The 14,694-nt window shown below is 43.7% G+C and overlaps 1 protein-coding gene across 5 annotated transcripts in view; it reads right to left on the bottom strand.

The window, feature by feature from the left end:
• Positions 1 to 14,694, bottom strand: part of PHLDB2 (pleckstrin homology like domain family B member 2) — a 126,419-nt gene that overhangs the window by 44,923 nt on the left and 66,802 nt on the right. For all 5 annotated transcript variants that reach the window (XM_005237456.3, XM_055802113.1, XM_055802112.1 and 2 more), the window contains exons 3-4: positions 10,720 to 12,065; positions 1,370 to 1,753 (exon numbers count right to left, since the gene is read on the bottom strand). In XM_005237456.3, the coding sequence (XP_005237513.2) occupies positions 1,370 to 1,753; positions 10,720 to 12,065 (1,730 nt within the window). The remainder of the gene's footprint in view (positions 1 to 1,369; positions 1,754 to 10,719; positions 12,066 to 14,694) is intronic.

Here is a 14,694-nt window from a genome sequence, read left to right as displayed (position 1 = left end):
TTATTGCTTTTCTTAGGGCTTTCGCAGAACACCCTTCACAATGAATGAATGAATGAATGAATGAATGGTATTCCTTGATTAGCATTAGTAATCCTAGCAGGAAAGCCTCTTTTTGTCCGGTATCCTGTTTGGATAATGCTGACATAACATCTTCGATTTCAGCTTCCTAATAAGGATTTGAAATAGGATCTCTGACTTGCACGAAGAAAGCAACAAATGGGAAAGAAATGGAAGACCACAGCAACTTTTAAGTGAAATGTCTTATAACATTGTCAACACGGAAAGTTCAAGTAAATTGATAATTTCACGCTGAAAGACTCAGCAGACAGATTTCCTGAGAGATACCCCTTCATAAGATAAAATGTTTTTCTATCACACCTCTCTCTTCTTCTATGCGTACACAGTTCCCTTGTGTGTAAGCTAGTCTAAGCAGAGGTCAACTACAATTCCTGTTAGTCATATAACCATGCTGAAGCTCATACGGTCTGTAAATAACAGTAAAAAGACGACACAAAGGTATGAATCTGTTAAATAGAAACTTGCTTTTATGGCTTTGCTTGGTCTTATTATGCTCCTGATTCTAACTCCTGAACAGTGTTATTTATCACACGGCCAGTCTCCAGGGGCTGCTGCACTGCTGGTCTGGCCCAGGATGACAAAAGGTCCCTGCCCCAGCCTGGAGGAGGCTGCTGGGGCTGCCCCTCCAGGAGCTAGGAGCCCTAGCTGAAGGAAATTGTTAGGAACGCTGTTAGCTCCTGTTGCTTAAAGGACGATTTCCCTTCAGGAGCAAAGCAGCAGTGTGAATTACACAGGAAAAGAGCTGCGGCTTTTTAAAGGCAGGAGCAGGAGGCAGGAGGCTGGCTGTCCCCGCGCTCCCCATCGGGCAACGGTTGATTTGACAAGTGGCTCAGGACAGTAAATTCGGCTCAGGCAACTCCTCTTCACCTCCCACACGGACCGTTCTGGTTTGCCCACATGAAAACATCCTCCACTTACAGAAGGCAGGAGCCTCAGGCCAGGGGAAGATAGCAGAGCTTGCCTTCCCTCCTACATCCCAGCATGGTGCTAAGCAGGGTTCCCGAAACCTTCCTTATTTAAGCAGCTATAATTGTTCAAGCAAATCCTTCTCCCTCAGAAAACCTTAAGTTTTTTTCTGAACAGCACACCCCTCTGAAAAAAAAAACAACACCAACAAAACAACAACTTCCAGTACCAATAGCTTCCACAGAAAATGAAATAATCATTTGCTGGCTAAGCTGTATGAGCTCCGAGATGAATTCTCACACCCCAGCCATCCTAGCTGCGGCCCCTGCCGGGACAGCAGACTCCTAGAGAAGGATTTCAAGCTGTCCAACCTGCATTGCATTACCTTTGGTGTGATGCTTAGGTAGGATGATTCGGTGGCATCCTTCAGGAAGCCAGGAGCAGAGAAAGGTGGAGGCTTCGTGCTCTCATTGAAGTGCTCGTCGGCTCTTAACCCTCTAGAGGGGAGGAAAGCGGCAGTGCCGCGGCTGTGGCTGCTCAGCTCCGAGAAATCCGAATCACTTGCAGAAGATTTCAAGTGGCTTCTGAACCTTGTTTCCAGATTCATCTGGGAGTCCTCAAACACCGAATCCTCGTCAGAGAGCTGAAGTTTTTCGAGTTCTTTGTTAATTTTCTGAACATCAGCAACGGTTGTAGCTGCAGCGGGGTCACTGTCAGATTTGGAGTATTCTGCACACAGATTGAGGATTGTCTCCAACCGCTGCCGTTCCTAGTTTAAAAAAAGATAATAGCACCAAGTGTCACATGTGAGCTAAAGTAAAGATGAAGTTTAAAAATGTTTGCTGCTTGGGGGTTTTTTTGTTTTGGTTTTTTTTGTTTGTTTGTTTGGTTTGTTTTTTTTTAAGTGAGGGATTGATGTCCTCCAGTTCCATGTATATCTCTAGCACTTAAGAGATAATAAACAGATACACATAAAGAAATTACAGTACAAGATGAAGAATCAAAGTTAACACGGAAGAAGAACTTAAAAAATTAAAAGTACATTTCACAGTAACGAATAACTACTTACAAGTAAGATGTCCTAAGCTTCCTTATCTTTCCAATGTAGAAAATTTTAATATTGTTTATTCAGGTTGTTGTAACCATACCCCATTTGTATATACACATATCCAGTGAGCTCACTGTATAAATCACTAATTGTGCCACTTAACACTTACACCATACTCCTACCAAGCTGCAAAACATCGCACAGATTTTCCATGAACTCACTCATTCCTGACTTATTTGCATTTTCTATTTTGTTAACTTTCATTCCCTTTTGGGGAGAGAATTAATCCGCATTTTGAAACACACAGTTTTAGGAACATTAACAGGAAAATGAGGCATCTCATCTAAAATACAACAGATGTCAAACACACAGAAATGGGGGAAATCTTTATTTACCAGCTAACTCAAATTTCTTACAGATTCATACTAACATTTCAACCTTGAGCATCTGACTAGCTGTGCCAGTTTGACCTGATGTGCTTCAAGTTGCTATAAACATCTAATTCCCAAAGGATTTCTAGATCTCCATGATACTTTTTATAAAGTATTAGGAAGCTGTATTTGTTTTATTTGACTGTACGCATAACTTCCTGTAACTTCTACTTCAGACAAAACTTTTTTACCTTTTCATTTTTAAGAGGTAATGCATTTATGTAATTTCATGTTTCTTTTCCTAATGAAGAAAAATAATGTAAATAATAAATTGCTTACCATAACCCTATTGAAAATTCTGCTGGAAAAAAGAGCACTGTGAGAGTTCCATGGTTGGCATCAATACCTGCACTACGATCTCATTTGTGATTTCTAGGAAATCCTTATTATTTTTAGTAGGATTTAAAAAGAAAGCCAAAACCCCAAAATCCTCAGCCTCCTTCCCCAGGAACCACTGCAGACCTACTCGCTTTCCAAGTTCTAGCTGGCATTACATTTGCAAACAGGATTTGCAAAGCAGCTATTTCTGACAGTCCTAACACTGCCTGTGCCCAACAGCAAGTGATAACAAGGATCAAGCAAAGCAGTTCAGACCATGCATCGCCTGCCTTCTCGCTGCAGCAAGCCGCTGGAGTTCTCTGAACATTTAACACCGGTTTACAAACACCTAGCCTGTTGTACAGCTACCAAGAGGTTAGCTGGTTGTCTGCGCTACACGTCCACATCACCCCGCATCAGCTGCAGTTAAGAGCTGCAATTTCTGAGCTGGAGAACCCGTCTGAACCCACCCGTTTCCAAGGACTACCCAACCCAGAGCATGCCACGAGACAGAAATTTTGCCTTCAAGCTAGCTTCTTCTCAGGTTCCCACTGCAGGTTCCCCCGGAAGCCTCCTGTAACAGCACCGGCAGAGACAAGCCGCTGAGATAACGGAGCCTGGGGTAGCTGTGGGGCGGCAATCGCAAGCTTGTATTTTCCCCAAAATGGGTCCAGCAGACATCCTTCAACCCCAAACGAATGACATAATTATAACTCCCCAAAGCCTTCTTCCCTCCAGGCAACCACTGCCAGACCCTAAGGCTGCTCCCTTACCCCTCCAACGCCGCTATCCTCCCTCTTACTAAGGCTTTTGGCCACGCAACCCAATTCCTAAAGCGCTGTGCAAGTGCTGGCTGGGATCGCCGGTAATTATGCAGCTCTCCTGGTGTGACGGCACTGGGCCTGGCCCTTTCATACAGCCGTCGGAACGGTTATAGTTGGGAAACACGGCAGCAGGAGACGAGGTCCCATCCTTCCCTGCACCAACAGCCTATATCAGGTTACCCAATGCCAACCCTCCATCCCTGTAATAATAACAATAACAATAGGAAATGGCCAATTTCAAAGCACAGCTGCTGCTCATCCCAGCCTAAGCGTGCAGGTAAGGGGCTCTCATGCAAACCTGCCCTTTGCTGAGCAGTCAGGAAAAAAAAAAAAACCAACCACCAAAAAACCAGGATTCTTTTCCCCCCTCATGTCTCAGATGCTCAGAAAAGCTTAAAATTTGCAGGAAAACCTCTGCCAGTCTTCAAAAAATTCCTGATGAACTTCCACACACATTACAGAAATACTGATATCTCTCACTTCTATTTTGACGTTGCCGGGAGGCTTACGGACAGGAAGCTCTGGGGTTATTTTATACGCTCTATTCTCATCATTTCCTCTCAGCCAACTCATTCCAGCTCCAGCACACCTGCATTTAACTGTTTCCAGCATAAATTTCTGAGTCAAGCAGCGAGCGAGGAAAGCACCCCTCCAATGAAAAGCAGCACATGGAAAATCCAGTCAATCATTTTGCAAGAAATATCACAGAAGTTATTTGTGACGCTGATCACAACAGAGGGGGAAAAAAAGGTATGTCAGAAGAAGGAAATTTATTTAAAATTGGCTCTGGTGGGAGGGAGGAGGAATCAAGCCTTGGGAGTCTTTCAGTGTATTTCCCCATAAAATGTCCTTTCCAACAGATTAAGATATCGTGTGGTTTCTGTGGATCACTTACCTGCTGTGAAAAGGGTACACAGAGCTCTCGTGCACTTTCTGCCTGAGCAGTTTCACCACTCCTGGCTTTGACAAAGCCACACACCACCTATGGATGGCTGCAAACTTAAGTGCTGAAGAAGGGTGGGATAAGGGGATAATAACCTTCCTCTGTTACTGATTTACAATGACATTAAGAGACATCCCTAGCACACTGTCAAGAAGAATATCCCAAAATAGCAGAGATAAACGCCTCCCACTTCTTCAACAGCAACCATGTCAGTGATTCCTGGATTTGTTCATCTGCTGCATATCATGTTTATCAATTTTACAAATGCGTAGAGGTGATGCTCTACCTAGATTATCAAGGCAACGCTTGGTTAATCAGCTGTGGCAAGCAGGAAGCTTTTTAGCTAAGTGCCATTGGCAATTGGATAACCCTAGATTTCATTAAAAATACATGTGCAGTCTATCCTTTGTGACGAACGCTAATTATAATTATGGCTAGCCTGTGCAGCCAGGGCTCCCTTTGCCTGAAAAAAAGGCTGTTGCTCTTCTCAGCTACCAAAGAACAGCCCTTTTTTTACCGTTGCTCTCTAAAAACCTCATGGGCAGGCAAACAGCCAGCTCCACAGCAAAGCTTGGAGCAGCAGCTAGTCAAAAAGGATGGTGGGGAAAGAGAGAATGGGGAAGAGAGCAGCAGAAACTCCCCAAACTTACTTTCTTACAAATACATTCAGTACGCCACAGACAAAAGGCAGGAAAAAGGTTTCTCTTTCCTTCCTGCATTTCTAAGGAGCTGGTGATTTCACACCTGTCAGATACTGCGAAGTTGATTTCAAAGCTGGACTTTAACCCGGTCTGAGCACAGCTCGCCAACCGTTCTTCCCCTTTCCTCCACTTCGCACCACTTTCCCACTCCAGCTTCATTTATTTTCTCATTTTCAGTCCTTGTTTTGCTATGGTTAAGACTAACGTCTTTTGGCTCTGAGGTTCCTGCCAGCAGCACATAATTCAGGAAAAGCACCCGTATTTCACGCCTGTCCCTCCCGGGCGATGCGCAGGCAGCCCTGCACAGCAGGGGCACCTGCAGAGACCACCTCGGCTGGGAGCGGAGGACCAGGGGCAGGGACCAGGCTGGCACGCCTCGTCCTCACCTTCCCAGTACCGCCACTGAAGAAACAGACTGGTAAAAGCAGAAGAGCTTGGTGGCACGGAGCAGAGCCAGCCTCCAGGGAGGAACGGAGCAGACTACTTTCTGCAGAATTAGTTCCTGTATCTGCAGGCACATGCTTGGCTCCTGAGTAAAAGCTGTCAGCTTCCAAAACAACAGGGCTGTTCATACCAGTGCCCTTTTGCCCCTACAGCACCTATGCAGACGCTGCTTTTCAAATCATCCTGAGAGCAGGAGCTTGAAGATTAGAGCTCCAGCACAGTACTTGATCTCTGTAAATGAGAACAGGTCTCCTCAAATCGATTTCTTCCTGGCCCACACTGTTCATCGGCATAAAACGTATAGCTTCAAAAATTAAATAATGTAAATCCACACTTTGGATTATGAAAGACCCTACATAAATGTTTTGGAACACAATTAAAATGGAACGTTCCTGAAAATTCACTGAGTCCTCAGTATCAGTTATATTCTGTGGTGGTTTTTATCCTATTATACGGCACTTGCTCATTTCCTAAACTAAACTGATGTTAAGAAGCTATTCTGTAACACTACAGAGACTGTCAGTTACTAGTTGTGGGGAAAATGCCCTTGATCTAGACTTTGTCTACTTGGCTGGAGCTCCTGCAAAAGGTAAGTCACTTGCAGCTTGGTTAGTTTATGTTTAAAGGTTCTATAAAAAGACACAGAGCCCATATAAATTTATAAAATGTGTATATGAGGTTTTTCCAAGCTGTACGGGAGATAAGCTCTATTAACCATAATTTTAAATTTTAAATTAACCTTGAAAATTTCAAAATATTTTCATTTAATTTTTCACTCGTGAACACATCTTACTAAATTGTAATGTATCAATGCAAACTGGACACAGGGATATTCTGTATTATTTCCTACTTGCTGAACAAACTTAATGAAATTCAGCCCTCTTCTGACTGTAAGAAAGTGGACTATGGAATAAGCTCCTTAAATTTCACTATTGCTCAGTCAGGCATTGGTCATATAAACTGAAATCTCTCCCAGCACACCTCCTGCAGCTAGTAAAACTTCATTAACAAGCATATACTTACAGATCCATACAGAGCCGAACTACGGAAGGTATGGAGCAGATCCTGCGTATCTAATTTTTAAGTACCTACCACCATCTAGAGGAAATACATTGTACTGCCTAAAAAGCAGCAGTAGAAAAATCAAGTTCAGTGCTGAGCAGGTATCAAATAAAACATATGGCCTTGATACCTATCTGACTATGTTGCCTGTGCTGTTCCACCACTGACCTCCTCACAGGCTGAAGAGGAAGACTGCCTTTGAGTTCCAGTGGCTATCACAGTTCAGCTTTTATCTCAGATAGGGGAAAAAAAAAAAAAGTTTAAAAAAAAAGTGAGATTTTTTCTTTAAAAAAAACCTCAAAGATTCAATAGCTAACTGAATCTCACTGAATATTCTTAGATCACAGTGATAATTTTTTTCCTTATCAGACTCCTGGGCTAGCTTTAGCAATACTTAAATCTGAGTTGACTTCTACTTGTGCAAAGCTTGTATAAACATCCCCACAGCCAGACGCAATGTCTGGTTAGCTGGGCTGGAGAGGAAGCAGAAGCAGATTGAGACCCCCCAGCCCCCTGCAAGCTCCAGGAGCAACCTTATGTAGTGCCACCAGCCCCGGGATGGCAGAAACCAGAACTCCAGGTCCTCCCGCTCCTCGAGTCACAGAGGGACAGGCTGGCAAGACAGAATTGGCACCAGCCGCCAGCTCTCGGGTGAACCCAGCCCTAAAAGGCAAAGCTAAAGAGAGTGGGAGAAACACCAAATCCTACGCAAGTACATACTTGTCTTTTCTGCTTGGTGCACAGGAACGAATTAAAACTCAGACATTCGATATTCCAAATAAAACCCTGCAATACATATTTTCATTATTTGTACCATAAAAAAAAAAAATAAATTCGTTGTTTATTTCTGCAGGCAATGAGAGCAGATCATTTGGTTTCACACACAGGCTGTGGCAGCAGCTCAAAATGCAAATTTCCAGAAGAGCTTCTGCCACTTAAAAAGCAAACTAAGCACAAGTAAAACTCATAGAATAATTCATACAGAAAAGAAAAAGGAAAAAAGTGAAAGTAAATAGAGGAGACCAAGGGCAGATACTAGATCAGATTACAATGCGTGCATACATTTTACTAAAAAAATAAGCCAGATGTGAATAGCAGCTATCAAACACAACACCCCAAACCGCTCTGTGCCAGTGCAAAAAAAGGTATTTTCTGCTTCATATCTGGGCCATAGAGCAGTCTAATTCTTTAAGAAGGAGGCTTACGTATCTGATGAAGTTCTGTGAGTAGTCCCCCTGTTTTTTCTGCCTACCTTGCTTCAAAAACACAGCATGGAAGAGTCTGACCCTTGAGCACAGAGGCATGTTTTCCCTGCCACTTACCTACCAGCTACTCAATCAGAACTTTTTACTCAGCACCGAAAACCGAAAGCACACAGTTTTGCTACCTCCGGGTGCTTGATTAGTTGGGGTTTTTTACTCACACCTCCCCCCCAACCCCAGAAAGAGGACGCTGAGCAGAGCTGGATCTCTAACCTGCGTCCATCCCCCAGTACACAAGGTCAGACGGAGCTGCTCTTTGGAAGCTCAGGCTGGATATACAAACGCCCTCTTTGGACAGACCCATGGCTAGACTGACACAGGACAAAACCAAAACCAAACCATAACAGGACAGGTCCTAATATGCAAACAGCTGATGTGTGGGTTTTGGAATTTTTAAAAAAAAGAAAATGTGTGGATTTTTAATTTTTCCTATAAAATTTATTCCTTCTTCTGAGAGATCCAAAAACCTGTTTATGGCATTTTTCAGACTTTCAAACCACTGGAAGGAGGCACTCTCGATACTGTCCTCTTCCACCAGATAGCTCTAACAAGGAGATAAAAAATACTGAGCAGGGTCCCGAACAGAAGATGAACTCAAGGAGGCAGTTCCTTCACTTTCCAATTACATGCAACACACAAAGCATCATCTTTTTGCAAAAACTTTTAACACGCTTGGAAAAGCAGTAGGCCAATTCTCTTTGTAAAGAATCAGGACTCGAAGCAAGTACTTGTCCAGCAAAAAAAGAAATAGTTTGGGCTTGAGGAAACAGAAGTCATTACCTTCAATAATAAAACCAGAACAGTTTTTAGCATTATCGCATACTGAAAACAACCCTGTATCTTCCATCCCTCACAAAGGGAAAAGAAAAAAAGAAAAAAAAAAAAAAACAAAACGAACTGTTCTCTTTAAAACACAAATATGCTTTATCATGTTGTCTTTTCTGACCAATTATCTCAGGTTTACCAGCATGCCTGTCAGGAAAACCCTTTGATTGGAAGCAAACACCACTTTGCACACACAAAACCCCAGGCCTAGGAAGAAGAGTGATTTCCAAAAGGAGTGGTGGCACGGCAGGGAGAAGGCAGCAAGAGGAGAGAGAAACAACCCACCAGCATTTCTGCTGATGCTTCCCACTTCTACGTGCCCACGTGTAACAACCCTTCCTAAGCCACCAGTCATCTCCACTCGCCGCTGGCCCTCCTCGCCCCCGGGAGCCCGGCCCCTGCTCCCCAGAAACCGCAGCTTCAAGGGGAGCTGGCAGAGCTATCAGGGGGCAAAGGGGGCAAGAGGGGGCAGAGACACCTCAATTCTACAGCCCTGGCTCTAAGCAGGCCAAGATTAATATTTTCACATCTTGCAAACCAACAGTGTGTACCTTACAGACCACAGCACTGTGTGCATTAGGGATGAAAAGGCAGCTCCAACAGGTTCCTCACCAGCTGGTGTCAAGGACATAGGTGAGATGGGAGGGAGACACCTGGACAGGTTACAATCCTTCAGCTCAACCTGCTCACAGGTGCAGCTTGGAACGGCAGTGGTGGCCCTGCACAGGCACTGGGCCATTGCTAGTGGTCCCTCATGGGCAGCCCCTACTCCCGCATCCCGCTTGTCCTGCCACCCCTGCTGCTCCTGCATCCCACCTCGCCACAGCTTTTCCCCCCAGCCTGCCCAGGAAGAGAACCCCCCTGCAGGCTCGCCGTCTGTGCGCACACTAGACAGGTTGAAGAGTATCCTGTGTCCATTTTCCTCAAATCCATAAAGATCTGAATTCAAGCACAAAAATGTAAAGTTAATGCCTCAAATCTAAGACTTGGTAATACAAATTGGCCCATCTAACAATCTCCGTTTCTATGTGGATGATAAAAATCAGTACAGTATGAATGTATCTTAATAGGGTCAGTGACTCTTGTAGAGACCAATAAAACTTTTTTCAAAGAAGTATTAGGCATCCTTTCAGAGACAGTTTCAATAAGAAACTGTTTCCACCATCTCTGTGTTCTGAAGACCTTTTTTTTGGGTTTTTTTTCCTACCCAAAAGTTGTTTCAATAATACGTAAATTACATTTTACTACCAAGTTGAATCCCAAGCTGAAGCAGTATGTACTGCTTTATGTTGACTTGAGACAGAGAGAGAAACTCTGCCCCTCTCTGCTACTCTCCATTTCAAGAGGGGGAGAACAAGGAAGGCTATATTTTAATGAAAATACTCAAAAGGAAAAACCACAATTCAGCAGAGAAAGCTCTGACGATGGATGTTGAACCCACACCAATGTATACCTGACTCCACAGCACGCACAGCTGAGTGGCTTATAGCAGAGCCATTTTTTTTTTACCCGCTTACCACAAAACAGTGCCATCATCTAGAACAAAAAAGCGCTGGATCCCTGCAGTGTAATTTGTGGGTTTTACGTACATAGACATTTTAAGAGCCCACAGGATGACTGAACGCAATTTACGTGGGTTCCAACATGTTTTTAAGATGGCTGCATCGTACCGCCCGTCCGAGCTGTTCCAGCAGCACGCTATTTAAGCATTAGCTTCATAGAGTGCAATAATAAACAAGGCATGCGAGGCAGGCAACACTTGAATTTCAAACCATGGCACCTTATGCTTTGCTGTACCCTCCTGATGGCTAGATCTGGGATGGACATTCTGCACACGCTAACTGCCACAAAAAAGGAAGAGGAAGAGAAAAAATTACCAGCCGTTCCATCTCCTGCTCCCGAAGCCGCTCTTCCCTCTGCCTTCTGTGATAGTCCATGAGGTCTTCTCTTCCCGAAATGGAGCTGATGCTGTTCTTCCGCTCTTGCATGGATGTTTGCAGTGAGTTCGGTGTCTGTCTGTAACTTTCCAGATCTGGGTCGTCAAGTTCCACGGAACTGGTGGAAAGGTTTCTTCGGACAGAGAACGACCTGTCAAAATCCACTGGGGAGAAAGAACTACTGGGACTTGTTCCTGAGAGTCCAAGTCTATCAAAATCATCAGAAAGATATGGGGAAGAAGGTGCCAAAAGCATTTTTTTAGCAATTCGGGGGCTTGCAGGAACACTAAGAGTTGAACTGACATAAGGATTATTCCCAGAGACAGAGTTTGCATGTGGTGAAACCCCTGAGCTGCAAGAAGAAAAATTCAGATAATTATCAGCATCTAAAGCATTCTGAGGTAGATCTTTTTCTCCAAGTTTTTTCCTTTTAGTGTTACCCAGAGAACTTCTGGGGGGCAAACTTAATGGCACCAGCTGGCTTTCTGTTGATTTATAAAGTCTGGGTAGGGAACGACTGTACATTCCCATATGACTCAGAGATCCACCAGAGTATTTCCTAGGCCGTGAACCCAGAGTCTCCATCATCACATCCCTGTGCTTAACTGGTTTCATGTGAAGGGCCAGACTGTCAACATTCATCCTCCTGCCTTGCTTTGGGCTAGAAGGCATGCTGGCTGCCCCTGAATTGCTACCAGGTGAAAGCATCAGCTCATTCCCCGAGCTTCCATTCCACATGGTCAGAAGAGAGCCCGAGATCTTCTTCGTCTCCAGCATTCCTGGGAAGTAGACGTTGTCGTACGATTTGTTTTTCTGACTGTACTTTGAGTAGTGAAACTTATCCATGTGTCCAAGGGATTTTTCATTTTCTCTGCTGGCATGAATATCAAAGTCTGTCCTTCCTAAACTGTACCCGCTGAGGGATGAAGACGTGCCCAATACGGAACCCAAATGCTTTACAGAGATGCTTTTATCTGGAAGATACGGGCTTTCACAGGGGAACTGCTTGCCCCCTTGAATTTTAGTGATAGAGTGTGTATTTTTAACACCGGAGGAAGGATTAGGTTTAACCGGCACAGGTTGTGAAAGGGTTAAATAAGAGCCAGCATAGTCCCCGTTTGTTTTAAATTTCAGACTTGATGAATATTTCTTTGGGTTGAGGTTTTCCATAATATCCTGGAGACCATTTTCAAGGGAATTCGCCACAGAACCCTTTCCCAAACTAGTATTTTGTAATTCCATCTGGTTTTGTGTGTGGCTATACTCTGCCATAATCTTACTGGAATCTGTAAGGAAGAGAAAACAAGAAAAAAAAAATTTTAGCAAGTAAGTAGCCTCTTGTATGTGCATGCCTGCACATTAACTTGAAAAGAACACTTTTTGTAATAATTACTGCGCCTGTAATAAATGTGTCTCAGACCATTAAGTAAAGCAGGGGATGCACAACTTTCCCATCTCTGTTTTTGCAGAAGAGGGAGACTACAAAAGAAGGGGTAGAGCGACATCACCAAACTCATACCACAAATCAGCAACACAGTTGGAAAGATGCTAGACTCTTTCTTTGGTGCTCTATCCACTGCAGGAGCCTGTGGCTCAGCCTTTATAATCCTGAGCCTCCTCAGTTGCCCATGAAGTAAGGAAGCATTACAGTCCTGCTGTTTTACAGCTGAGGAACTGAGATGCAGGGAGAAAACACAAAGCAGACAGCAGGGTACAGAACTGAACGCAGGTCTCCCAGGGCTCGGGATACAGAACATGAGATACTGCTCTGGATTACCTCTTCTTTTAGCCTGCGCAGCTAGCGCATCCGAGCCCCAATACGCTGATGAGCTCACCTCAAAGCTCAGTAGGCGTTTTGTCACCTTTCTGCTTACTCTGTGGATTGCCGTGCAAAGCTTCATGGAAAAGTACAAAACCGAGGTCTGTTTTTCAAGGTTTCAGCTCAATCTGTTAACATACAAAGCTGTACCTACATCTGCGAAGAGCCCACTTCAGTTTAAAGATAGCCTTAAGGAAGTGTAATGCTGAGCTCCACGACTTCATTCAAAACAACAACAAAAACACATGACAATTAAAAACACTGAGAGCAGTTTAAGGTTCCAGGTCCTAATGCTTGTTAAGAATTGCAATTTATATTCTGGAAGAGGACACCGACCAAAAAAGCCTTTGCTGTGTTCAGCCATGTGTCAACGATGTGTCAAGCTCCAGCCTGCAGTTCTGAGCCCCACTTTGCCAAAAGCAAAGAAAGAAATTCAGCTCCTGACAGTGTCAGTCACTGCAGGAGATAAACAGGACCCCCAGCAGGCTTCCACTTAGACCTCAGCTGAGGTAGAAATGGCACCATTAACATTTACAGCAGTTCTTGGGATGTTAGGCTGTGCTTCGAACTTACAACACAGTCTGTGGTGTCTGTTCCTGCAGTGCCAGTGAGTATTGCTTCTGAAAATAAGGGTCAAATCTGGGATTTACTCTTGGCTCAGACACATTTCACCTGTGACTTCAGCCACCTCATGAGAAACCTGATTTCAGCTTGTCACTCAGCAGGAAAACCTAACTTCTAAATGCATAAAGTGCCTTTAAAATCCTCAGAGGCAACACTTTAATCCTCTTCCAAGTACCACTTCAGATAATTATCTGAACCTAGACACAAAACTTGGATTCCTGCCCCCATCAGAGCTGATATGATCTGGTTTCACCAAGGGTAGCTAGGTTCAGATATCTAGTGAAGGTGGCAATGCATTCTTTGAGTGGGTCCTTGCTTCTGGGACCTTCCTCGCTAACAAGGCAAAAAAACCTGGAATTCATTACTGTCCAGGGCATCATTCAACAGGCCTCTGTTGCCCAGGCTTCCTCTAGGCAAGCTGTGCCAAGTCTGAGTGCGTAACACGGTCTCCTCAATTCTTAAGGAATAAACCCATAAGCTGAAGAACAAAAGGTAACCATCATTAATAATGGAATTGAATAGGCTGAAGATAAAAGGAATCAGCATCGTGGGGTGGGGGGAATAAAAATCAAACACCTTCTTGAGCAAAGTGGACCTGGCTAAGCGTGTGCTAATTACAAGCTCTGGCAGTGGCCAAAGACATTAACTTTCAGCTTTAAAACCAAGCCTCAGGTTTACTACTACACAGAATTTAATATTTTTATGCTGACTGTGATTTTATTTGCTGTAATTTTAACACATTTGTTACAATGATACAACTATCTAAGTTGCCTTTGAACCAGTAAGTTCACAGAGCTCTCCATCAGACCATCACCGCTGTGAGCAGTGAAACTGCAATTTCTTACAATTCGACATTTTACTTGACATTTCTTAGCTGTTTTCACAACTTTTGATCAACAGTAATGATGAAATTCAATTGAAAAAAAGGAGGAACGTGACCCATGTTCAACAGAACTCTTGTCAGGACAAGACAAAAGCATCTGAAAATGATCAAGCTTTTATCATATTAGCGGCGTTATGAGGAAGAACAAGATGTAAAAGTTATTGAAGAGCACAGATATAAAGCACGATGCATATGCCTTCTATACTTAGCCTTCCATTGTGAAACAGAACCTAATTTCCATCATCTCTCTCTTTCCTCCTTCCAAATCTCTTTTAAAATTGAAAGCCAATCTTGCATCAAAATTGTACTGTCCAAACCTCGACTCGAACACAGCAGAAGTTCAAGTGTTTTTGCATAAATTCCACTGGCTCCTACATTAATAGCTTAGCAGACACATTAATGGGACACTAATAATTGTTTATAACTCCCTTGCAACACCAGTAGGGCACATCTAATCCTACAAAGACTGGATGCTTTTGCCAAAAAACAAGTTAGCTCATGGAAACTTTCAGGCCTGTTCACCACAGCAATGAAGGGCTCATTGTACTTGAAATCCAAACAAGTACAGTAAGAAAAGGTCACGATACCT

The sequence above is a fragment of the Falco peregrinus genome, chromosome 4, assembly GCF_023634155.1.
Source record: "Falco peregrinus isolate bFalPer1 chromosome 4, bFalPer1.pri, whole genome shotgun sequence".
Taxonomy (NCBI): Eukaryota; Metazoa; Chordata; class Aves; order Falconiformes; family Falconidae; genus Falco; species Falco peregrinus.
Note: the sequence above shows the minus strand (reverse complement) of the source record. Positions and strands in the feature narration are given on the sequence as shown.